This window comes from Macaca nemestrina, chromosome 8, assembly GCF_043159975.1.
Source record: "Macaca nemestrina isolate mMacNem1 chromosome 8, mMacNem.hap1, whole genome shotgun sequence".
NCBI lineage: Eukaryota > Metazoa > Chordata > Mammalia > Primates > Cercopithecidae > Macaca > Macaca nemestrina.
Window position 1 is genome coordinate 128,992,247 of NC_092132.1, and position 19,504 is coordinate 129,011,750.

Consider the following 19,504-nt stretch of genomic DNA (forward strand, 5'->3'; position numbering starts at 1 on the left):
GGAAGCAAGGAGCTGCAAAAGGCTACCAGGGAACTTTCTCTCAGATCACTCATGAGTAGAGCTGCCAGATTTGGCAAATAAAGATGCAGGGGCCCAGTTAAATCTGAATTATATCTAATTCCTTACATATATGTACTTCGATATAAAACAAAAATACTGGAGTGACATGGGGGAGATAGTGGAGTAAGAGTTCTGTGGCTTCATTCCTGTTCCCAGAGAAATCTAATGAGCAACTGTCTGCAGGCAAAAATAACATCCTGAATATACCAGAATTTGGGAGTGAGGTTGAGACACCTCCTTGGACCCCAGAATGGAGAAAAGCCACAAACAAGTGGTAAGAAACTGTTCTGTTTGACTGTGCTGCCCTTCTCCCAACTGGCACAGTGCCACACACAGAGAATTCCCCTGGACCCACAGTTTCTACAGTGGGAAGGGTAAGTGAGAGGCAGACATTTGGCTTCCCCACCGTTCTGGGATCCTTCACAGGCGCTGCATTCTTGTCTCGCCCCCCAGGAAACACTGGGAGTACTGGCAAGGCTGGACCACTGGGGCTCAGATAAAAACAAAGAATGAGGGATGGGGATCACAGCCACCAGAGAGCAAATTTTGGTGGTTTCCTGCATTCCAGCTAACAGAGATGCCACACCAGAGAAACCAGCCAGCGGTATTAAGCTGCAGGAAACATGGTTAGTGGTTCAAATCCCTGTCCAGCTTCCCCACACAGCCTGGGTGCTCCCATCAGGTCTTCCCCAGGTCCAGAGGCAACTGTAGGTCAGCGATTGCCCACAGAGGAAATATCTGGCCCCTAGCTGTAAAGATGTGAGCCAACTAAGTTCTGGTGCTTGCAATTAAATATTTGCATTTTTTATTTTATTTATTTATTTTTTTGAGATGAAGTCTCGCTCTGTCACACAGGCTCCAGTGCAGCGGCGCAATCTCGGCTCACTGCAACCTCCGCCTCCCAGATTCAAGCAATTCTCCTGCCTCAGCCTCCTGAGTAGCTGGTATTACAGGCAGGCGCCACCATGCCCGGCTAATTTTTGTATTTTTAGTAGAGACAGGATTTCACTATATTGGTCAGGCTGGTCTCGAACTCCTGACCTTGTGATCTGCCTGCCTCAGCCTCCCAAAGTGCTGGGATTACAGGTGTGAGCTACTACACCCGGCCTAAATATTTGCATTCTGCTTACCAGTCAAGCATCTCTAACCTGAAAATCCAGAGATGCTCCAATAACCATCTCCTTTGAGTGTCATGCTGGCACTCAAAAAGTTTCAGAGTTTGGACTTTAGCTTAGGGGGAGCAACTGTAGGTCAGCAATTACCCATGAAAGGTACATCTGGGCCTACCCAATCCTAGCAGTGGAAAGGTGATCAAACTAAGCCCTTCTGCCGTCACTAAGTGTTCCCCAAGCCAGGTGGTGTCAGTGATTACCTGTGGAAGGAGCATCTGTCCCTGATCGACCCCAGCTGCAGAGGGGTGACTCTACCAAACCTCAGTGCTCTGCTTAACCCTACCCTGGGCTGGGAGGCAAGCCGAAATCCACACACATCTGTGGAGTACAGCCTCAGGCCCTGCCCACCCTATGGGGCCAAGCAACAACCTCAAGCAGCCTCAGAGCCCGTCACCTGGTTCTGCCCAACTACAGATTCTAAACAATAGTACTGACCAGCCAAGGAAGACAACCTGCAACTCTGCCAAATCACAGACAATCACAGAGCCCAGAGAGCAGCTCTACCTGACGGAGGCAGAGTCCAGCCAGTGATCTTACTAGACCGTGGAGGACAGCTAGCAATATCATTTGACTTCAGAGCACAGGAAGCAACCAGAGAACTTGACTCCAAAATACAAACGATCACAAGAAACTACTATGAATAATTAAATGCCAACAAATTGGGTAAAAGAAATGGATCATGAACAAATAGAAAATCTCAAAAGACCAATAATGAGTAAGATGACGACTGATTTAGTAATAAAAATCTCCCACCAAAAGAAAAGCCCAGGACCAGATGGCTTTATTGCTGACTTCCATCAAACATTTAAAGAACTGACAAGGTTTCCCAAACACTTAAAAAAAAAAAAAAGTAGAGAAAATACTTGCAAATACTTCCTTGTCATTTTATAAGGTTAGCACTACCCTGCTACATATAAGAAAATTATACACCAATATCCCTGGTGAACAAAGATGCAAAAATCCTCCACAAAATATTAGCAAACCTAATTCAGGAACACATTAAAAGAATCATTCACCATGATCAAATTAGATTTATCCCTCGGATGCAAGGATGGTTCAACATATCCAAATCTATGTGATACATGACATAAAGATGATGAAAAATAAAAGTCATATGATCACCATTAAGAAACCATTTATGTTTCCTTAAGCAGATCATTGTGAAATTATTCATAATTATTCTTTGGCCCTCTGCCCAGAAACCTTTTTTGTATCTGACAATTGCTGAGATTTGGGGAAAGGAGCAAATCATAATAGAAATTAGTACTCCCCTCCATGAATTACGATTATAGTCTCAAATAAGCTACTGTAAGGCATTCGTGGTGCTCTGAGCAGTGTTTTGTGTGTGTGTTTTAAACTGGTAGGAAACTGCATGCATATTTATAAAAATAAAAAACTGGAAGAAATGAAAAAATATATATCAGAAATAGCCTGGCTTCAAATTTTAAGCACGCACAAATTCTGTCTCTGGGTATTATGAAGCTCTTATGTGAAACATGTTTCTTTGTAATGAAAACCACGTTAGAGATGTTTAGTAATCATATTCTGTTACTGGTACCAAGACTACTAAGGAAATGCCTTTGTACTTTAGGGAAGTACTTTTGGCATTTTATTACATAGACAGGAAAACTGAGATGTAGCCCCTCTCCTGGAAGGGCTGATTTTGAATAACTGCTCATATGATGTAAATGTACTGATTACTGCCTATTTTAATAAACACTCTTGGAAAATGAAAACAAAGATTAAAAACCATATGATCACCTCAATAGATAGAGAAAAAGCATTTGACAAAATTGAACACAATATCACAATAAAAATTCTCAGATTAGGAACAGAATGTTCTTCAACACAGTAAAGGTCATACGTGACAAACCTGTCGCTAACATCATTCTCGTCAATGAAAAGCGTCCATTAATGGGTGAATGGACAAAGAAAACATTGTATATACACACAGCAGAATACTATTTAACCCTAAAAGCGAGGAGACTCTCATTTGCAACAACATGGATGAATCTGGAAGAGATTTTGCTAAGTGAAACAAGCCAGGCACAAAAGACAAAAACCACATGATTTCATGTATATGAGGAATCTAACAAAGTTGAACTTATAGAAGTAAAGAGTTGAATAGTGGTTACCAGAGGCTGTAGAAGTGGTGAGGAAGGAAATGGGGAGTTGTTGATCAAAGAATACAAGGTCTCAGATAGACAAGTGGAATCAGTTTTGAGATCTATTACACAACAATGTCTATAGTCAATATTAGTGTATTATATATTTCCAAATAACTAAGAGAATAATTTTTAAATGTCTCACCATAAAAAAAAAAAAAGACAGGTAAGTGAAGTGAGGGACATGTTAATTATCCTGATTTAATCATGCCACATTGTATAAATATATCAAAATATCATATTGTTCCCCATAAATATGTACAGTTATGGCTTGTCATTCAAAAATAATAGTAATACATTTAAGAAAAACAAAACAATTACATGACACATACACTATAAAATTATCTGTTGAAAACATAAATTATATGTATCTAAATTTTAAAAAGAAATAAAGGAAGGAGTGTTGGATATTTTAAGAGAAAAATAAGGTGTGAAAGTGTGTGGATTGATTAAGAAACAGCACAGATGGGCTGGGAGCGGTGGCTCACGCCTGTAATCCCACCCCTTTGGGAGGCCAAGGCGGGCAGATCACCTGTGATCAGGAGTTCAAGATCAGCCTGGCCAACATGGTGAAATCCCATTTCTACAATAATACAAAAATTAGCTGGGCATGGTGGCGAGTGCCTGTAATCCCAGCTACTCGGGAGGCTGAGGTAGGAGAATGGCTTGAACCCAGGAAGCGGAGGTTACAGTGAGTTGAGACCGCGCCACTGCACTCCAGCCTGGGTGACACAGCAAGACTCCATCTCAAAAAAAAAAAAAAAGAAAAAAAGAAAAAAAAAGAAACAGCACAGAGCCATTTGAGGTTAAAAAAAAAAAAATTGAGGCTATCAGCATACCAAATATTAGCAGCTCTGGGGCAGGTGCAGAGAAGGCAGGCAGAGTCACTGAGTTGGATTTCTGGCTACATAGGTAAAACAGAGGAAGCAGACGGGGTAAAGGAGATCGGAGGTGCCATGCAGGTCTCCCTAAGCTCCCCCTTAACAAGGGACATTTGATTCCATCTTAGAACATCTTTTTATTCTTCCTGAAGGTGCACTGTCTGGGGTGCCACCAAAAAACAACAGAGTTTAAAATACAGAAATCAACACCAGACTCCTTTCATCAAGGCCCCATCTACTATGGTAGATCTAGTCTTCCCTGTCTAATTACAGTATTTCCGAGCACGGCTTCATGGCACGCCTAAATAAAATTTTGGCCTGTGTGATTTCAACATTTCACATTGTAGAGTGAGGTGTTTAGTACGATGACAACTGTTAATCACCACACTTCATACAATCTATAATCACTGTCACAGAGAATCTGTCACTCCTACGCAAAGTCCCATAAGAGCAAAGCAAAAAGAATTGTTAAGAAACCATTGGGCCGGGCACAGTGGCTCATGCCTGTAATCCCAGCACTTTGGGAGGCCGAGACGTGGATCATGAGGTCAGCAGTTCAAGACCAGCCTGGCCAAGATGGTGAAACCCCGTTTTAACTGAAAACACAAAAAAATTAGCTGGGCATGGTGGCAGGTGCCTGTAATTCTAGCTACTCAGGAGGCTGAAGCAGAGAATTGCTTGAACCCAGGAGGCAGAGGTTGCAGTGAGACGAGATTGCGCCATTGCACTCCAGCCTGGGCAACAGAGCGAGAGTCCATCTCAAAAATAAGAAGAAGAAAAAAAGAAACTGTTGAAGGCAAGAACACCTTATTCTATCGTGGTAACAAACTCACAACCTTGCCCTATGCAGGGGGACCATGCAGGTGCACATCCACCTATTTATCTTATGATTAAAATTCAAAGTCAGAGTAGATGCTCACTACAAAATTGCTAAAGAAGTTCTTTTTCAGGTTGAAGGAAAATAAGACAGAGAAACTCAGATCTTTAGGAAAAAATGAAGAACATAAGAAATGGTGTATCTGGGTAAATATAAAAGACTATTTTTCCCCTCTTAACCTATTTAAAGCACATACAACTGTTTTGGCTGGGCACAGTGGCTCACGCCTGTAATCCCAGGACTTTAGGAGGCCAAGACAGGTGGATTGCTGAAGGCAAGGAGTTGAAGCCCAGCCTGGCCAATATGGCAAAACCCCATCTCTACTAAAAACATAAAAATTAGCTGGGCACGGTGGTGTACACCTGTAATCCCAGCTACTCAGGAGGCTAAAACACAAGAATGGCTTGAACCTGGAAGGGGGAGGTTGCAATGAGCCGCGATTGCACCACTGCCCTCCAGCCTGGGCAAGAGAGTAAGAAACTGCCTTAAAAAAAAAGAAAAAAAAAGCACATATAACTGTTTAATCCAAAAACAACATCTTGTGGGGCTTATAATGAAATAAATGTATATCTGTAAAGGATCATAAAAGCCATGGCTGGAAAGGAGAGGAAATTGATCTGCAGAGTTTGTAGTTTCTGTATTTTATGTGATACTGTATAATATCAATTAAACAGACTATGAAAGATTACAGAGCAATAATTAGGAATAGAAAACATATGATAAAATGACAGATGTGAATAAAACCACGTTAAGTAATTACCTGAAGTTAATAGATGAAATATTCCAATTACAATAAATTATCAGAATGGATTAAAAAAACACAAGATCCAATTATATGCCCATAAGAGTTTTACTTTAAAGATCTAAGTAGAAAAAAAAATCAAGCGGCCGGGTGCGGTGGCTCAAGCCTGTAATCCCAGCACTTTGGGAGGCTGAGACAGGCGGATCATGAGGTCAGGAGATCGAGACCATCCTGGCTAACACGGTGAAACCTGTCTCTACTAAAAAATACAAAAAAACTAGCCGGGCGAGGTGGCGGGCGCCTGTAGTCCCAGCTACTCGGGAGGCTGAGGCAGGAGAATGGCGTGAACCCGGGAGGCGGAGCTTGCAGTGAGCTGAGATCTGGCCACTGTACTCCAGCCTGGGCGGCAGAGCGAGACTCCATCTCAAAAAAAAAAAAAAAGTCAAGCTAAACCCTTGCTAGTAATGTTCACTTCACTCAGTACAAGCATACTGATTTTGAGAAAGAATGATTTTTACATTCTGGTAAAACTCTTTTTACATGCTTAAAAACAAATAAAATTATTACAAGTAGGGTTTCTCTAACAAAGAATACTTGTTAATATGTTCATAGGTGCTACCTCTTTATACTAAATTCCATGAGTTTGGAAATACTTCACTAATTCTTATTGAAGGTAGCTTAAAAAAGAGAATATCTCTCATATAAAAAGAATTCGCAAGCATCTCTACTAGGCCATGAGCTCCTAAAAAGTAGGAAGCAATTTCATTTCCCCCAAATTTTAGCAAACAGGTACACTAATCATAAATGTCTATGAATCGGGAAACTGGCCATGTACTAAGAAAAGATTACTTACCATTTGAAGTCTCTGTGAGCTCTGAAAGGGGAAGAGACTCTTCAACTAAAACTCCAGACTGTATTGAACCACATTTAGACGATTTCTTGGGGAAAAATGGAAAGAGTATTACATTTTATTAATTACAGTACTACTAATGTCTTTTTAAAGATTTGAGTAAACATTATGGATTACCTGGAAATCTGATGTTCAATCAGTCACCTTCATTATCTCATAAACTCAAAGTGTACAGGATCTAACAATGAAGTATCTATACTAACTGCATCCTAAACATCTGACAAATCAACTTTTAATTCCCCAGGAAAAGTTTAAAGGACATATTTTTGTTGTTATAGCCTAGAGAGTTGTATCATCTGCAATTGTTTAGAGAAAATTCTCAAAATAAAGTTTATATAATTATCAAATGCCAAATGAAATCAATAACTGGGATATGAAAAACATTAAAGGCTAGGATAGAAAACACAGCCACATTAATTCAGAAATAATATCTGAATCATGATGTATGTTCAAACAATTAATCAAAGTTCTGATAACAAACAATTACTCTTGCTTCTGTTCGGTGGGGATTTCATAACAACCTGAACAGGGTGGAGGGAGCCGAGATTACAGGTGACTGAAATACAAAGGAAACCCACTGGAGCCTGAAGAATCTCTAATAACTATCAAATCTTTGTTCTGCCAGTCCATGTAAAACGAATAGGACGAGCACTGGATCTAAGTGATAGAGAAGGTGCAGAAAGAGTTCCAACTGTAATGGTGTTAGGTGTCTCCTCTCACAAAGGACATGAGGAGCTAGTGTGTCAAACCAGAACTAGGAGCATGAAGCAAGAAAAGCCCGTCAGGAAAGACCAGCTCCCTGTTCACATGTGCACACAGGTCAGCTGATCTTCAGTAGTATTACTTTTCTCCTAATATCACCTTTTGATCGTCTTGACAGGGTTTAGGTAGTTGTAAGCCACAAAAATCCCTACAGCTACTTGAAAGAAGTGAGCAGAGCAAAGGAGAAATTGCTGAATGGCACCCTGATTTCCATCAGAAGGAAAGCAGTCAGGGGCAGGCATAAGTGCAAGACTCCCAGGCCTGTGGAGTACACCCCACATAGAAGGCATCTGCTTATACCCTGCTCCCCAGTAGAAAAAATACTGCCTGAGGGCAGGACTGTAACTTCCTCCCTTCTTAGAGTATCACCCTCTAGAATACCTCACACACAGAAGACCCCAGGGCTTATTCTCTTTGTAAGGTTAGTAGTCAAAAGTGAGATCGCTATCCAAACTGTCTCTAATAAGCGATAAATACCAACAACCACGAAATTAAGGGGTAGGACACACACACACACACACACACACACACACACACACAGACACACACACACACACACACACACACACACACACACACACACAGACACACACACACACACACACACACACACACACACACACACACACACACACACACACACACACACACACACACACACACACACCCAGCTAGAACAAGGTACTAAAATTGAAGAATGGCACTGACAGCGTTAAAACTGCCTATGGAGAAAACCAAAACTTCATTTTCCTATGCGTAAAGTAAGTGAATTACCTCAGAAAGATCTGCAGAAGTTTCAACTGCACATGCTCTGTCTGTATCAATACTGAGTATCTGGAGACCAGTTACTTTTCCTTTAGCATCTGTTAGATTTTCATCAGAGTCTCTCTGATAGGATATTCTCCGACGTTTGGAGGACAACACTGCAGGGAACCCAGACTGCTGGCACACGTTGAGGCCTTCCTTTCTGGCTATAAACACAAAACAAAAACAAAACAACACAGGCATAAATGTTTTCATATATATAATATATATATTTCTTTCTTTTTTTTTTTTTTTTTTTTTGAGACGGAGTTTCACTCTTGTCACCCAGGCTGGATCAGCTCACTGCAACCTCCACCTCCTGGGTTCAAGTGATTCTCCTGCCTCTGTCTCCTGAGTAGCTGGGATTACAGGCTCACACCACCATGCCCGGCTAATCTTTGTATATTTAGTACAGACGGGGTTTCACCACGTTGGTCAGGCTGGTCTGAACTCCTGACCTCAGGTGATCTACCCACTTCAGCCTCCCAAAGTGCTGGGATTACAGGCATGAGCCACCATGCCCGGCTATTGTGCATCATAATAATTTTAGTAAAATCTAGTGCTTGAGTCTAAATTATCAATGAAAAGAAAAATCTAGCACACTTTTTTATTCCAAAACAATAAATCTAACTGAAAGGAAAGAAAACATGCCTATTGAAAAGATAAGATATACTAAAATACTTTCGCATGTCTAATATGGTACCTTACGCTTTTTAAATGTATGACGACACCTGTTATTTTAAAAGATGTGGTTATGTTCCAATACTCTGTATGACTTTATGAAACAGACAATCACAATGTGCCTCAGTTTTTTCTAGCTTAAAAAAAAGGAATTGTCTGCAGAATTATAATGATGTAAATAAATTTTAAGACCCAGGAAAAAACTGAAACAATAAGTGAGTCACAAACTACAAATATAAATCGGTACATCTGAACGGGTCACGCACTCTAGAGACAGATGAGGGGGACTTGTCTTGGGCTAACAGAGCAATCCTCATGGGTGGTGTTGAAATTGCACTTAAAGATGGTTCAAGAATTCAAAACAAACTCATTTGGAACCTTAGCGTGTAAAGTACCAGAGAATGGTTATAATGATTACAGTAAGACCAAGATTTTGTCACATTCTGGTGTCTGAAATGCTTGGTGATTGGAGAGAAAAAAAAAAAAACCTGAAAAAACAACCAAATAAATTACAATCTAAGAGTTAAAGAACATAGCAGATTATCAGATTGGATATACTTGTGTGTGTGGTTTTTTTTTGTTTTTTGTTTTTTTTGAAAGTGAGTCTCACTTCTTTGCCCAGGCTAGAGTGCAATGGCACGATCTGGGATCACCACAACCTCTACCTCCCGGGTTCAAGCAATTCTCCCGCCTCAGCCTCCCCAGTAGCCGGGATTACAGGCATGTGCCACCACGCCTGCTTAATTTTTGTATTTTTAGTAGAGACAGGGTTTCACCATGTTGGCCAGGCTGGTCTCGAATTCCTGACCCCAAGTGATCCTCCCTCCTCAGCCTCCCAAAGTGCTGGAATTACAGGCATGAGCCACTGCGCCTGGCTGGATATATTTGTTTTTAACATCAAGGTTGGGTGTTTGGTACTCATATAAAATTTATATGAATTTATTTCATGTATTAAATGCTTGCCAAGCTTAATAATAATCCTGTAAAAATCAAGATTTGTAAACTCAAAATTGCCAAAAGCTCTATAGTAAAGGTGAAATGAGCTAATTATCTCTGACATTTTAAAACTTAAAATTTAATTGCAACCATGTGGAAATGTAGGATTAGGAATGCCTGATGCCAGATTTTTTTTTCCAAGAGAAACCAGAAATCCATATTTTTGTGTGAAATGCCCCAAATTTTTAATGTTAGTCTCATTTCATAAATATAACTGTGTTCTGAAAAGAATGGTTTCACACTAAATAATTTCATATCTCAGAAGCTTGTCTTTATAAATACTGAAGTCAAAACTGAACGAATTATCTCTACTCACTCAAGTCTGTCATCTCGGACTCTCTTCCTGCCTCTGAGAATTCTGGACAGTCGGTCATTTTCTCGTTTTCCTTTATGGAGTGAAAAGCTGACTGGAAGGCCGATATTCGCTCTCTTAAAGAGTTAACATTTCGATACAGTGCAGGGCTGCCCTGTGAAAGTACAAAATATATAAGAAGTATTATAATCAATTCATACTTCCTATATTCTAGGCCTACAGCCTTTGAATCCAAAATTAAATACAGTACACATACGCTTTTTGAAGATCAGAGGTAAGGAGTTAGTGTGGCAGAGCTTCTTTACCCTGGAATTACACATTTTCAGTTTGAATAAAGAAGTTTAGCACAAAAATGTTGAGAGGCCAGCCTAAGAGCAGATGGAGGGTGCCAAGAAAACATTGCGCTCTGGGATGGTGCAACAAAAAGGGACAGGAGGAACCTGTTTGTAATTTTTACCAAGTGTTGTGCTGGATGTATCCAAAGGAAGCCATCTGCATGGTGCCTGTGTCACAGGTAAGTCTCAGCATACCTACTTCAGTCCAAGCTCTTTCTACTCAGCACCGCTCTACACATGCCCTCCAGCCCAGGGGCCAGAACGAGATACAGAAGTTCCATACATACTCAGATACCACATTTGCCTTGCTCTCTTTTTTGGCTCTTCCCAGTTAATTTTCCTGATTGTATGGGAACTGGAGGATATTTACTTTGTAGGGTTGAAAGCCAGCCATTCTCTTAAAATACAAAGTTAGACGGTATAAGCACAGAAGCTCTATGGAAACCCCGTTAGCAGGGTTCCAGCCAGAGACTGATAAAATGAAATCTATACTAGTAGGGATAGAAGTGCCAGATAAAGGCAAGTAATATAAAAATTGAGAGTTCCGTTTACATAAAAAATAAATTACAAATGAAGTTCTCTCTCTAAATTTTTTTTTTATTACTTGCACTACTAACATTTCCACTGACACAAAGTTTGTGGCAATTTTTAAAAATTATACTAATGGGCAAAAAGTGAAGTAAAAATTACCTCCCTTTAAGATATCATACACAGTAGGCCGGGCACGGTGGCTCATGCATGTAATCCCAGCATTTTGGGAGGCCAAGGTGGGAGGATCACATGAGGTCAGGAGTTCGAGACCAGTCTGGCTAACATGGTGAAACCCCGTCTCTACTAAAAATACAAAAATTAACCAGGCATGGTGGTGCGTGCCTGTAATCCCAGCTATGTGGGAGGCTGAGGTGGAAGAATCACTTGAACCTGGGAGGTTGCAATGAGTCGAGATCACGCCACTGTACTTCAGGCTGGGCAACAGAATAAAACTTGGTCTCAGAAAAAATATATATATCATAGAGAGAAAAAGCAGTTCATATTGTGAAGCCAGGTTTGATGGTGATCTGTTCACACATTTGATTCTCTTCCTGGTTAAGTATAAAGCAAATTCTGTATTATATAATAAGAAAACATTTTACATTGAAATATGCTTGATGACATAAACGTTCATGACATAAACAGCAATAATATTCATAAAAGGCTTGTGCTCAACTCATCTAATAGAACAATAGGGAAAAGATGATCTCAAATTCATACAGTTTACTTTGAACATGCTTTTTCTGTACTCATATTTGAACATGGTAGGGGCAGGTTTAATATCCTAGGAACATGCAGCACCTTTGAAATGCTACTTTAAAAAAAATGGTAAGTGTCTCTAGTCAAAATAGTTTTTTCTCTATATTCTACTGGAGAAGGAGAACAATGTTTACATATAAAGCAAATGAAACATTTAAAATGCACTGCTTTTTTGAGGTTTTTGTCTTAGGAATTGTGTCGGTTAGTCAACAACCTTTCTTCCATGTACCACAAACTGTTTGAGGGGGTTAGGATCTAGGGAAAATTACTTCATTTTTTTTTGAGACAGGGTCTTGCTCCATCAGCCAGGCTGGAGTGCAGTGGCACAATCACAGCTCAATGCAGCCTTGGTGTCTTGGGCTCAAACAATCCTCCAACTTCAGCCTCTCAAATAGCTTGGACCACAGGCATGTGCCACCACATCCAGCTAATTAAAAATTTTTTTTTGTAGAGACAGAGTTTTGTGATATTGCCCAGGCTGGTCTCAAACTCCTGGCTTCAAATGATCCTCCCTCCTTTGCCTCTCAAAGTGCTGGGATTACAGTGTGAGCCACCATATCCGGCCAGGGAAATTACTGTCTAGAGTGAAATTCTGAAAACATATAAATGTAGTTACAGGTACAAGAGGTGCTATTGAGAAGAAAAATCAGTAATGTGGCTGAGTCCCTAAAAGTGCTGGTTTAGCTAGAATCAGGACAGACCTCTATCTTTAGTAAAATCTGAGTTGAAGGCAAAACAATGAGAAAGTGGTCTAAGGGAAGTTGTCACAGGAGGGAGGTACTCTCCAAGAACAAGGGCCAAGGCCCCAAGTGGAAACAGAATGGGGCAGAAAGGCCAGCATGCCCTTTGAGTGGAAGGAGATGGGGAGAGACCAGAGTGGGCATACAAAGGCATCAGGAAGGGGTATGGGTTTAATTCAAGGGATCGCAGGAGGCCATGGGAAGACTTTGAGCAGCTGGGTGAATGATTCGGTTTCTACTTTAAATTAGTACCTCTCCTTGACTGCTCTGTGGGATAGCCAATGGATTAGGGAGAACATGTGAGGCTGCTGCCAGCACGACACACGTACTACATTAAGGTCCTTTTTTTTTTTTAAATCAGAGAAGGAATACACTTTAAATTAATGATACAAAGTCTATGGTAAATATATAAACCAGGAACAGTCATTCATTATCACTATCAAGTATTATGTATTGTAGATAACCTTTTGTAGATAACTGGCAGCAGTGTAGAACTCTTTGCACCAGCATCACCACAAACACGTGAGCAATGCATTGTTTTACGATGTTACGTGAGCCACATCACCAGGCCTTAGAAATTTTTCAGCTCCATTATTATCTTATGAGACCACCATTGTATATTTAGTCCTTCATTGAGCAACATGTCACTATGTAACACAAGACTGTATCTGACTTTTTAGGGGCAGGTATTATTTAAATAAAAATTTGAAAAAATAGTTAAATACACCCCCATCAGCAGGTAAATAAGCTGCTCCTCTCCACAAGGCTGTCCTAAATACATTTTGTCCCTGGAGACCCTTGCCCCTATACATCAACACAGAGTAGTCATGAAAAAATTAGAAACTTAGAGATAAGCTCTTAAAAAGCTAATAGTGCCTCACCTCATAGAAAACTAGATCTTAACTAGAAAAAAAAATTGTGAAATAAAATAGAAAGCTCCTCTAGAAAGCTATTTCTATCCAGGGTCTCACAACTCTTAAAATACCCTTGTTTGAGTTAGGCACTGTGGCACACACCTGTAACCCCAGCACTTTGATAGCGAGTGCTTAAGGTCAGGAGTTCAAAACAAGCCTGGGCAACACAGTGAGGCCCCATCTCTACAAAAAAAAATTTTTTAAATTAGTCCATTGCTGTGGCACATGCCTATAGTTCCAGCTACTTGGAAAGCTAAAGTGGGAGGATTCCTTAAGCCCAGGAGCTCATTGCTACAGGGAGCTATGATTGTACCACTGCACTCTAGCCTGGGCGACTGAGATCGTCTCTAAAACAAAACAAAGAAAAATTACCCATGGTCAACAGCATCATTTATGCATTGTTTTTTTTTTTTTTTTTTTTTGAGACAGTCTCACTCTGTCGCCCAGACTGAAATACAGTGGCATAATCTTGGCTCAGTGCAACCTCTGCCTCCCAGGTTCAAGCAATTCTCGTGCCTCAGCCTCCCGAGTAGCTGGAATTACAGGCACCTGCCACCACACCCGGCTAATTTTCGTATTTTTAGTAGAGATGGGGTTTCACCATGTTGGCCAGGCTGGTCTCGAACTCCTGACCTCAAGTTATCTGCCTCCCTCCACCTCCCAAGAGTACTGGGATTATAGGCATGAGCCACCGCGGCCAGCCGCTAACTGCATGTTCTCTAAAACACAGAGAAAATCTCTCTCCAGGTTTGAAACAGAGCAGATGCACTAGAAGGTGTAAAGACAGCACAAAAGCTTCATAACAGAATTCACAACAGAACTCAGAAGAAAATCATACCTGGGAAGGAGAATCTTGTGCCAAAGGAGATTTCCTAGCATTCTTTATATTTTGCTGCCGAGCGATGAAACGAATCAGATGGTTTGTTTCAGGAGAGCCCCGAGCACCGACTGCAGAACGTCGTCTGGACTTTTTAAGGTAGGATGATGACTTTCCTGTAATGAAACTCTCTTACAAATTGGAACAAAACAAGGCAATCATCAGTAACCACGTCCAATACGTGTGATGTACCAGCCTGAGAGAGAAAACATGATAAACATGTGCTACAGAAAGCTCAGTAGAGAGTTACTGGCAGAGTCGTTCATACACAGTCAGTGGAAGAGGAATCTGTTTTGTCTGCTGACTTAGTCCATGCTTCTAAAACAGTGCCTGGTACATAGAACAGTTATTAAAAGTTGTGGAATAAATACATGAACACGTTTTAAGTTTTCATTTTCGTTTCATATTTCCTACACACAGATGGCTTTTGCTTTTGACTCAGGATTTTTCTTTTTCTAAATAAGTCAGTTTTATCCCCAACAACTGAAAGGTAAGATCTCCACCTAGGTACATGCAGTCTCAGGTTCTTAATTCTTCAAGATGATTGGTTTCTTTCTGATACCTACCATTGGTACTATCCTGAATTTTGGACATATGCCTAAGCACACAAAATGAATCTGGCTTTTTAAAAGTCTAAGAGTCATGTTCTTGAGAATGCAAGTTAGGGTGGCATGCCACTTGTACCTTGTCTTATGTATTACCTGGTCTAGTGCCCTGTGATGTTCAAGACTTCCATTATCCTCCAACTCTAAAACCTATTCTCTGATCCAATTCCATTCTCATATAGTATTTCCTTCTTTTCCATCTAAGTCAGACTTCACTGGTAAACTTCATTTCTACTGCTTGAAGGACATTAGCTGGAATCAATCTTCTGTTTTTTTTTTTTTTTTTTTGAGACAGAGTTTCACTCTTGTTGCCCAGGCTGGAGTGCAATGGTGCGATCTCAGCGCACAGTAACCTCCGCCTCCCAGGTTCAAGCGATTCTCCTGCCTCAAACTCCTGAGTAGCTGGGAATACAGGCATGCGCCACCACGCCCGACTAATTTTGTATTTTTAGTAGAGACAAGATTTCTCTATGTTGGTCAGGCTGGTCTTGAACTCTTGACCTCTGGTTATCTGCCTGCCTCGGCCTCCCAAAGTGCTGGGATTACAAGCATGAGCCACTGTGCCCAGCCCTGTTTGTGATTTTTAAAGGAGGTACATCCTGATCTTTCAGTATTATATTTTCTTAATTGCTCTTAAACTTTCTCTTATTTTTGCCATAAATGAAAACAAAATGTAGTATTACTATTCATATCAAACACCCTCCTGCATCCCATATGACAGGTCAAAAAGTGACTCACACACATTTTTTTCTAGTACTGGCATTAAGCACAACTCTGACTTCAGAACATTATCATGCTGGGTGCCTTGCAATTCTGTGATCCCTGCTATGCTAAATGAGCCATGCACGAGCACAGAAGTCTCCCTGAAGAAGCGAGTGTGCAGAGTAGGCAATTTAGGACCTAAAATAATATGACAGTACATATAAACAAATAAAGCTGAATTACATTAAAGTCATGTTTAAACTTGAAAAGCATTACAAGAGAATGACAACTTTTCTTACCTGTAGAGTTCCTAACAAAGCTTTCAGGTGTAATTCCCAATTGCTCTACGGTTACTGTGGAAAAGTTCAAAGGGGATTTAAAAGTATCTGGTGTGCAAGGATTAGGAGGTAATTCGGCATGCTTCTGAGGAGTCATAATCTTCCCAGTTCCCAAAATGAAAGACGCATTTCCTGAAACGCACGACATATTGTAGGGGTGAGGACAACTCTCTGTCTAAACCTTTAACTTCCCAAGGAGGCAGCAGATCATCACATACCAGCATTATTCATTGCAGACTCCTTGGTTTCAGGGGGCTTGTCTTTTGAATTGGCATCCATCTAAGAGGTGAAGAGAAACAATGAAAAATAACCCCACCAGCAAGATGAATGTGATTCGATCACAAACCTCATTCAAGACTGAATTGTAATACAGTCCATACTGGCATAGAAACACACGTCGCAGGTTCCATTTTTTATTTTAATTTCTGTGGGTATACAGTAGATGTATATATTTATGGGGTACGTGAAATATTTTGATACAGGCATGCAAGTCGTAATAATCAAATCAAAGTAAATGAGGTAGCCATCATCTCAAATATTTATCCTTTTTGTTAAAAACAATCCAATTACACTTTGTTATTTTTAAATGCACAATTAAATTATGGACCGTCACCCTGTTGTGCTAGCAAATACTAGATCTTATTCATTCTATGTTTTTGTACCTGTTAACCAACTCCACTTCCCTCCCACTCAGCCCCAATACCCTTCCCAGCCTGTGCTAACCATTCTTCTACTCAAAGCGCGTACTTTTAAGGCCAAATTAAACAGAAAGAAATGGAGGAAACTGCTGTTCAGGCACCAAAGCAGACCCCAAAGGATAAGCCATGGCTTTTCAACCGAAGTGAAGACCTGAATCATAAGGGTACCCCTCTCAAGACGCAGCTCCGTCCATTTCCAGAAATTGTCTCAGCAGGTCCGGATGCACCCCTGGTCACCCAGAGCAGCTCCTGAGAGGAGTACTAACTCTGTGCTGCAGGGTAAGCCGAACAAACGCCATAAAAACGCCCCGGAGAAGCAGCCCCATGGCAGGGTGGCTGCAATCCTACCTCTCACGCCGCACCTGAAGGCCCGCCAGGCAGATAGGCTTAATCTCAGAGCCCCGAGGCAGGCGAGCGTCGCGTAGGTCGCTGCTTCCAGACCCCGGCTCCTCTGTCCGGAAGGGCTCTGCTGGCAAAGCACCCGTAGCCGGGAACCGCTCTCAGAACAAGGAGTCCAGGGTCCCCGAGGCCGACTCGGACTCACAACCCGCGCAGTCCCTGTCTTTCGCTCTGCCCGGCCGCCTCCTCCGCCCGCCGCCCGATTCAAATTCCCGGCCCCGCCCCTCGATGCCGAACTTACTCTACGAATCACTCCGCTACCGCCCCTTTCTCCGGTCTGCGCACACTCCGAGCCCTCCCAGTGACTTCTTGGGCTCGGAGTCGGGCCACCGCGAGCTGCAGTCAACCCGCCGACCACAGACACCTACTACTGACCTGTGACCGTGGGGACTACTTTCCGGGAGAGTCTCGCGGAGTAACGCTTCAGTTAGCGCTTTAACTCCGCCTACCACCTTTCTATTGGATGCTGCAAACTTCGAAAAGACTCATTCAACCAATCCTAACAGAGCGAAGAGCTGGCTCTTACCCAATCACTCTGTCCCTACCGCAGCCGTTTCCTCGCTGGGCCGGCTTGTGGGCGGGGCTAACGCAGGAGGAGGGGCTGACTGGTGCTTGGGTCCCTTTCAGCGCTCCACCTCCTTTCCGTAGACCCCGCCCTCGTATGCAGATGAGCGCTACCTAGACTTGAGTGTGCGCCTGCTCAGTAACGCTGTAAGTCGCCGTCCGGCTCCAGGAGCCTCTCTGATTGGCTGATGCCCCTTCCCGTCTACTAGCCTTCAGCGTCTCTTCCCTCCCTCCATGCCGGCTAGGTTAGCCAGGGCCCGCCCGATACTGGGTGCTGATTGGCTGGACCCTGGCCGGTGACGCAGGTTGGTTGGTAGGCTGAATGTCAGTCTCGGAGAGGTGGGGGAAGGGCCCCAGGCAGGCTGAGGAGCCTAGGGGCGGGGTGGGAAGGAGGACCGGCCGAGCCCAGGGTGTGGGACAGAGTGCGTGTGTGTGGTGTGTCCCCAAGGGCAGGAAGGTGGCGAAGGGAGGCGAATCCGAGTGGGTGGAGGGAGGGGAAGGGCGGGAGGAGAAAAAGGTGGGAGTAGGACCAGGTGGGAGGGTGGCGGCTCACTCAGGACCCAGCGGGGGCAGCGCGATGAGGCGGGTGACCCTGTTCCTGAACGGCAGCCCTAAGAACGGAAAGGTAACGGGGGCGTGAGTGGGCGCGGCGGGCCGTGGGTCGGGGCGAGGGTGGAGGGTGCGGACCCGGCTGGCGGGGCAGCCGTGAAGTTGGGCAGAGGGGCTGGGAGGTGGGCGTGCGCGGGCTGGGGGCGCCCGGGGACAGCACAGGGTCCCCGCGGCCTCCTCCCGACCCTCAGGACCCCTGTCCCCGAGCCTGCCCTTCGGCGCCTCAGCTGCCTGGGGGCCGGCGCGGGTCGGGCCGGGGGCTCCGGGGCTCCCGGATGCGCGGTGCAGGGGGCGCGGGGACTGGGGAGCGGAGAGGGCCGCGGTCACCTGGGCGCCCGGGCGGTCGCGCCTCTTCCCGCCTCTCCCCGAGACCCCGCTCCCGCCTGCGGGAGGAGGCGCGCCGGCTCCCGTGCTGAGTAATGGTCTGCTCGGAAAGTGGCGGCGAGCACCAGAGCCTGTGGAGCTGGGTCAGGGAGACAGAAGTAAACTGCCCGTGGATAAACAAAATCTCCCATCCGAGGTCGAAGACAGGATTTTAAAAATGGGGGCATTTTCTTGTTGATTTTTGCCCTTCTCTCTGAGATGCCTCAAGCCCCCACTCCCCGACGCCGCCAAACTTCTCTGTACTCGTTTTATTATTTTGCCTTATTTTGATTCCCTAGAGGACGGGGACAGCAGACCCAAAAGGGATCGATTTGACAGTCGCCTTTGCTGTGTTAGGTAGGCCTTTGCGGAGGGTGTGGTGCTAAGTGTTCTTCCAGCGCTGGAGCAAGCCAAAATGAATTCTCTTCCTTCCCAGCCTTTTGCCCCACCCATGAAAGTTGTTCTGCTACTTTGGGAAATTTTGACTGTTCAAGGCAGACATTTACTGCGTTGCTAAATGACACCCAGAAGTAACTCAGCCTTTACGAGTCTAAGGTAAAGGTAAATGGGTTTCACTGTGTTAGTTGCCAAAATACTCTGGTGCCTGCACATTCGGGAAACACTGTAAATTTTTAAATAGTGAAATTGTCCAGTGGCATTAAAAATGGCTTTCCCATTATTCAGTGTAGAGTAAACATGCCCTGAAA

The 19,504-nt window shown here is 43.1% G+C and overlaps 2 protein-coding genes across 5 annotated transcripts in view; one reads left to right on the forward strand and one right to left on the reverse strand.

Annotated features, from left to right (window-relative positions):
- The window catches only part of LOC105482040 (cell division cycle associated 2), a 50,482-nt gene extending 32,565 nt beyond the window's left edge, over nt 1-17,917 (reverse strand). Inside the window, exons 1-8 of one of the 4 annotated variants that reach the window (XM_071068480.1) lie at nt 17,788-17,917; nt 17,211-17,328; nt 16,383-16,443; nt 16,126-16,296; nt 14,481-14,650; nt 10,367-10,517; nt 8,344-8,540; nt 6,751-6,835 (exon numbers count right to left, since the gene is read on the reverse strand). In XM_071068480.1, coding sequence (XP_070924581.1) covers nt 6,751-6,835; nt 8,344-8,540; nt 10,367-10,517; nt 14,481-14,650; nt 16,126-16,296; nt 16,383-16,443 — 835 coding nt within the window. In that variant the 5' untranslated portion in view covers nt 17,211-17,328; nt 17,788-17,917. Of the gene's footprint in view, nt 1-6,750; nt 6,836-8,343; nt 8,541-10,366; nt 10,518-14,480; nt 14,651-16,125; nt 16,297-16,382; nt 16,444-17,210; nt 17,470-17,502; nt 17,643-17,787 lie in introns of those variants that run through there. The other 3 variants (XM_011741903.3, XM_011741904.3, XM_011741905.3) reach the window with 3 other exon arrangements.
- A 297-nt stretch (nt 17,918-18,214) lies between these two features.
- Nucleotides 18,215-19,504, forward strand: part of LOC105482041 (potassium channel tetramerization domain containing 9) — a 29,980-nt gene continuing 28,690 nt past the window's right edge. The window contains exon 1 of the mRNA XM_011741906.2: nt 18,215-18,450. Coding sequence (XP_011740208.1) covers nt 18,403-18,450 — 48 coding nt within the window. The 5' untranslated portion in view covers nt 18,215-18,402. The remainder of the gene's footprint in view (nt 18,451-19,504) is intronic.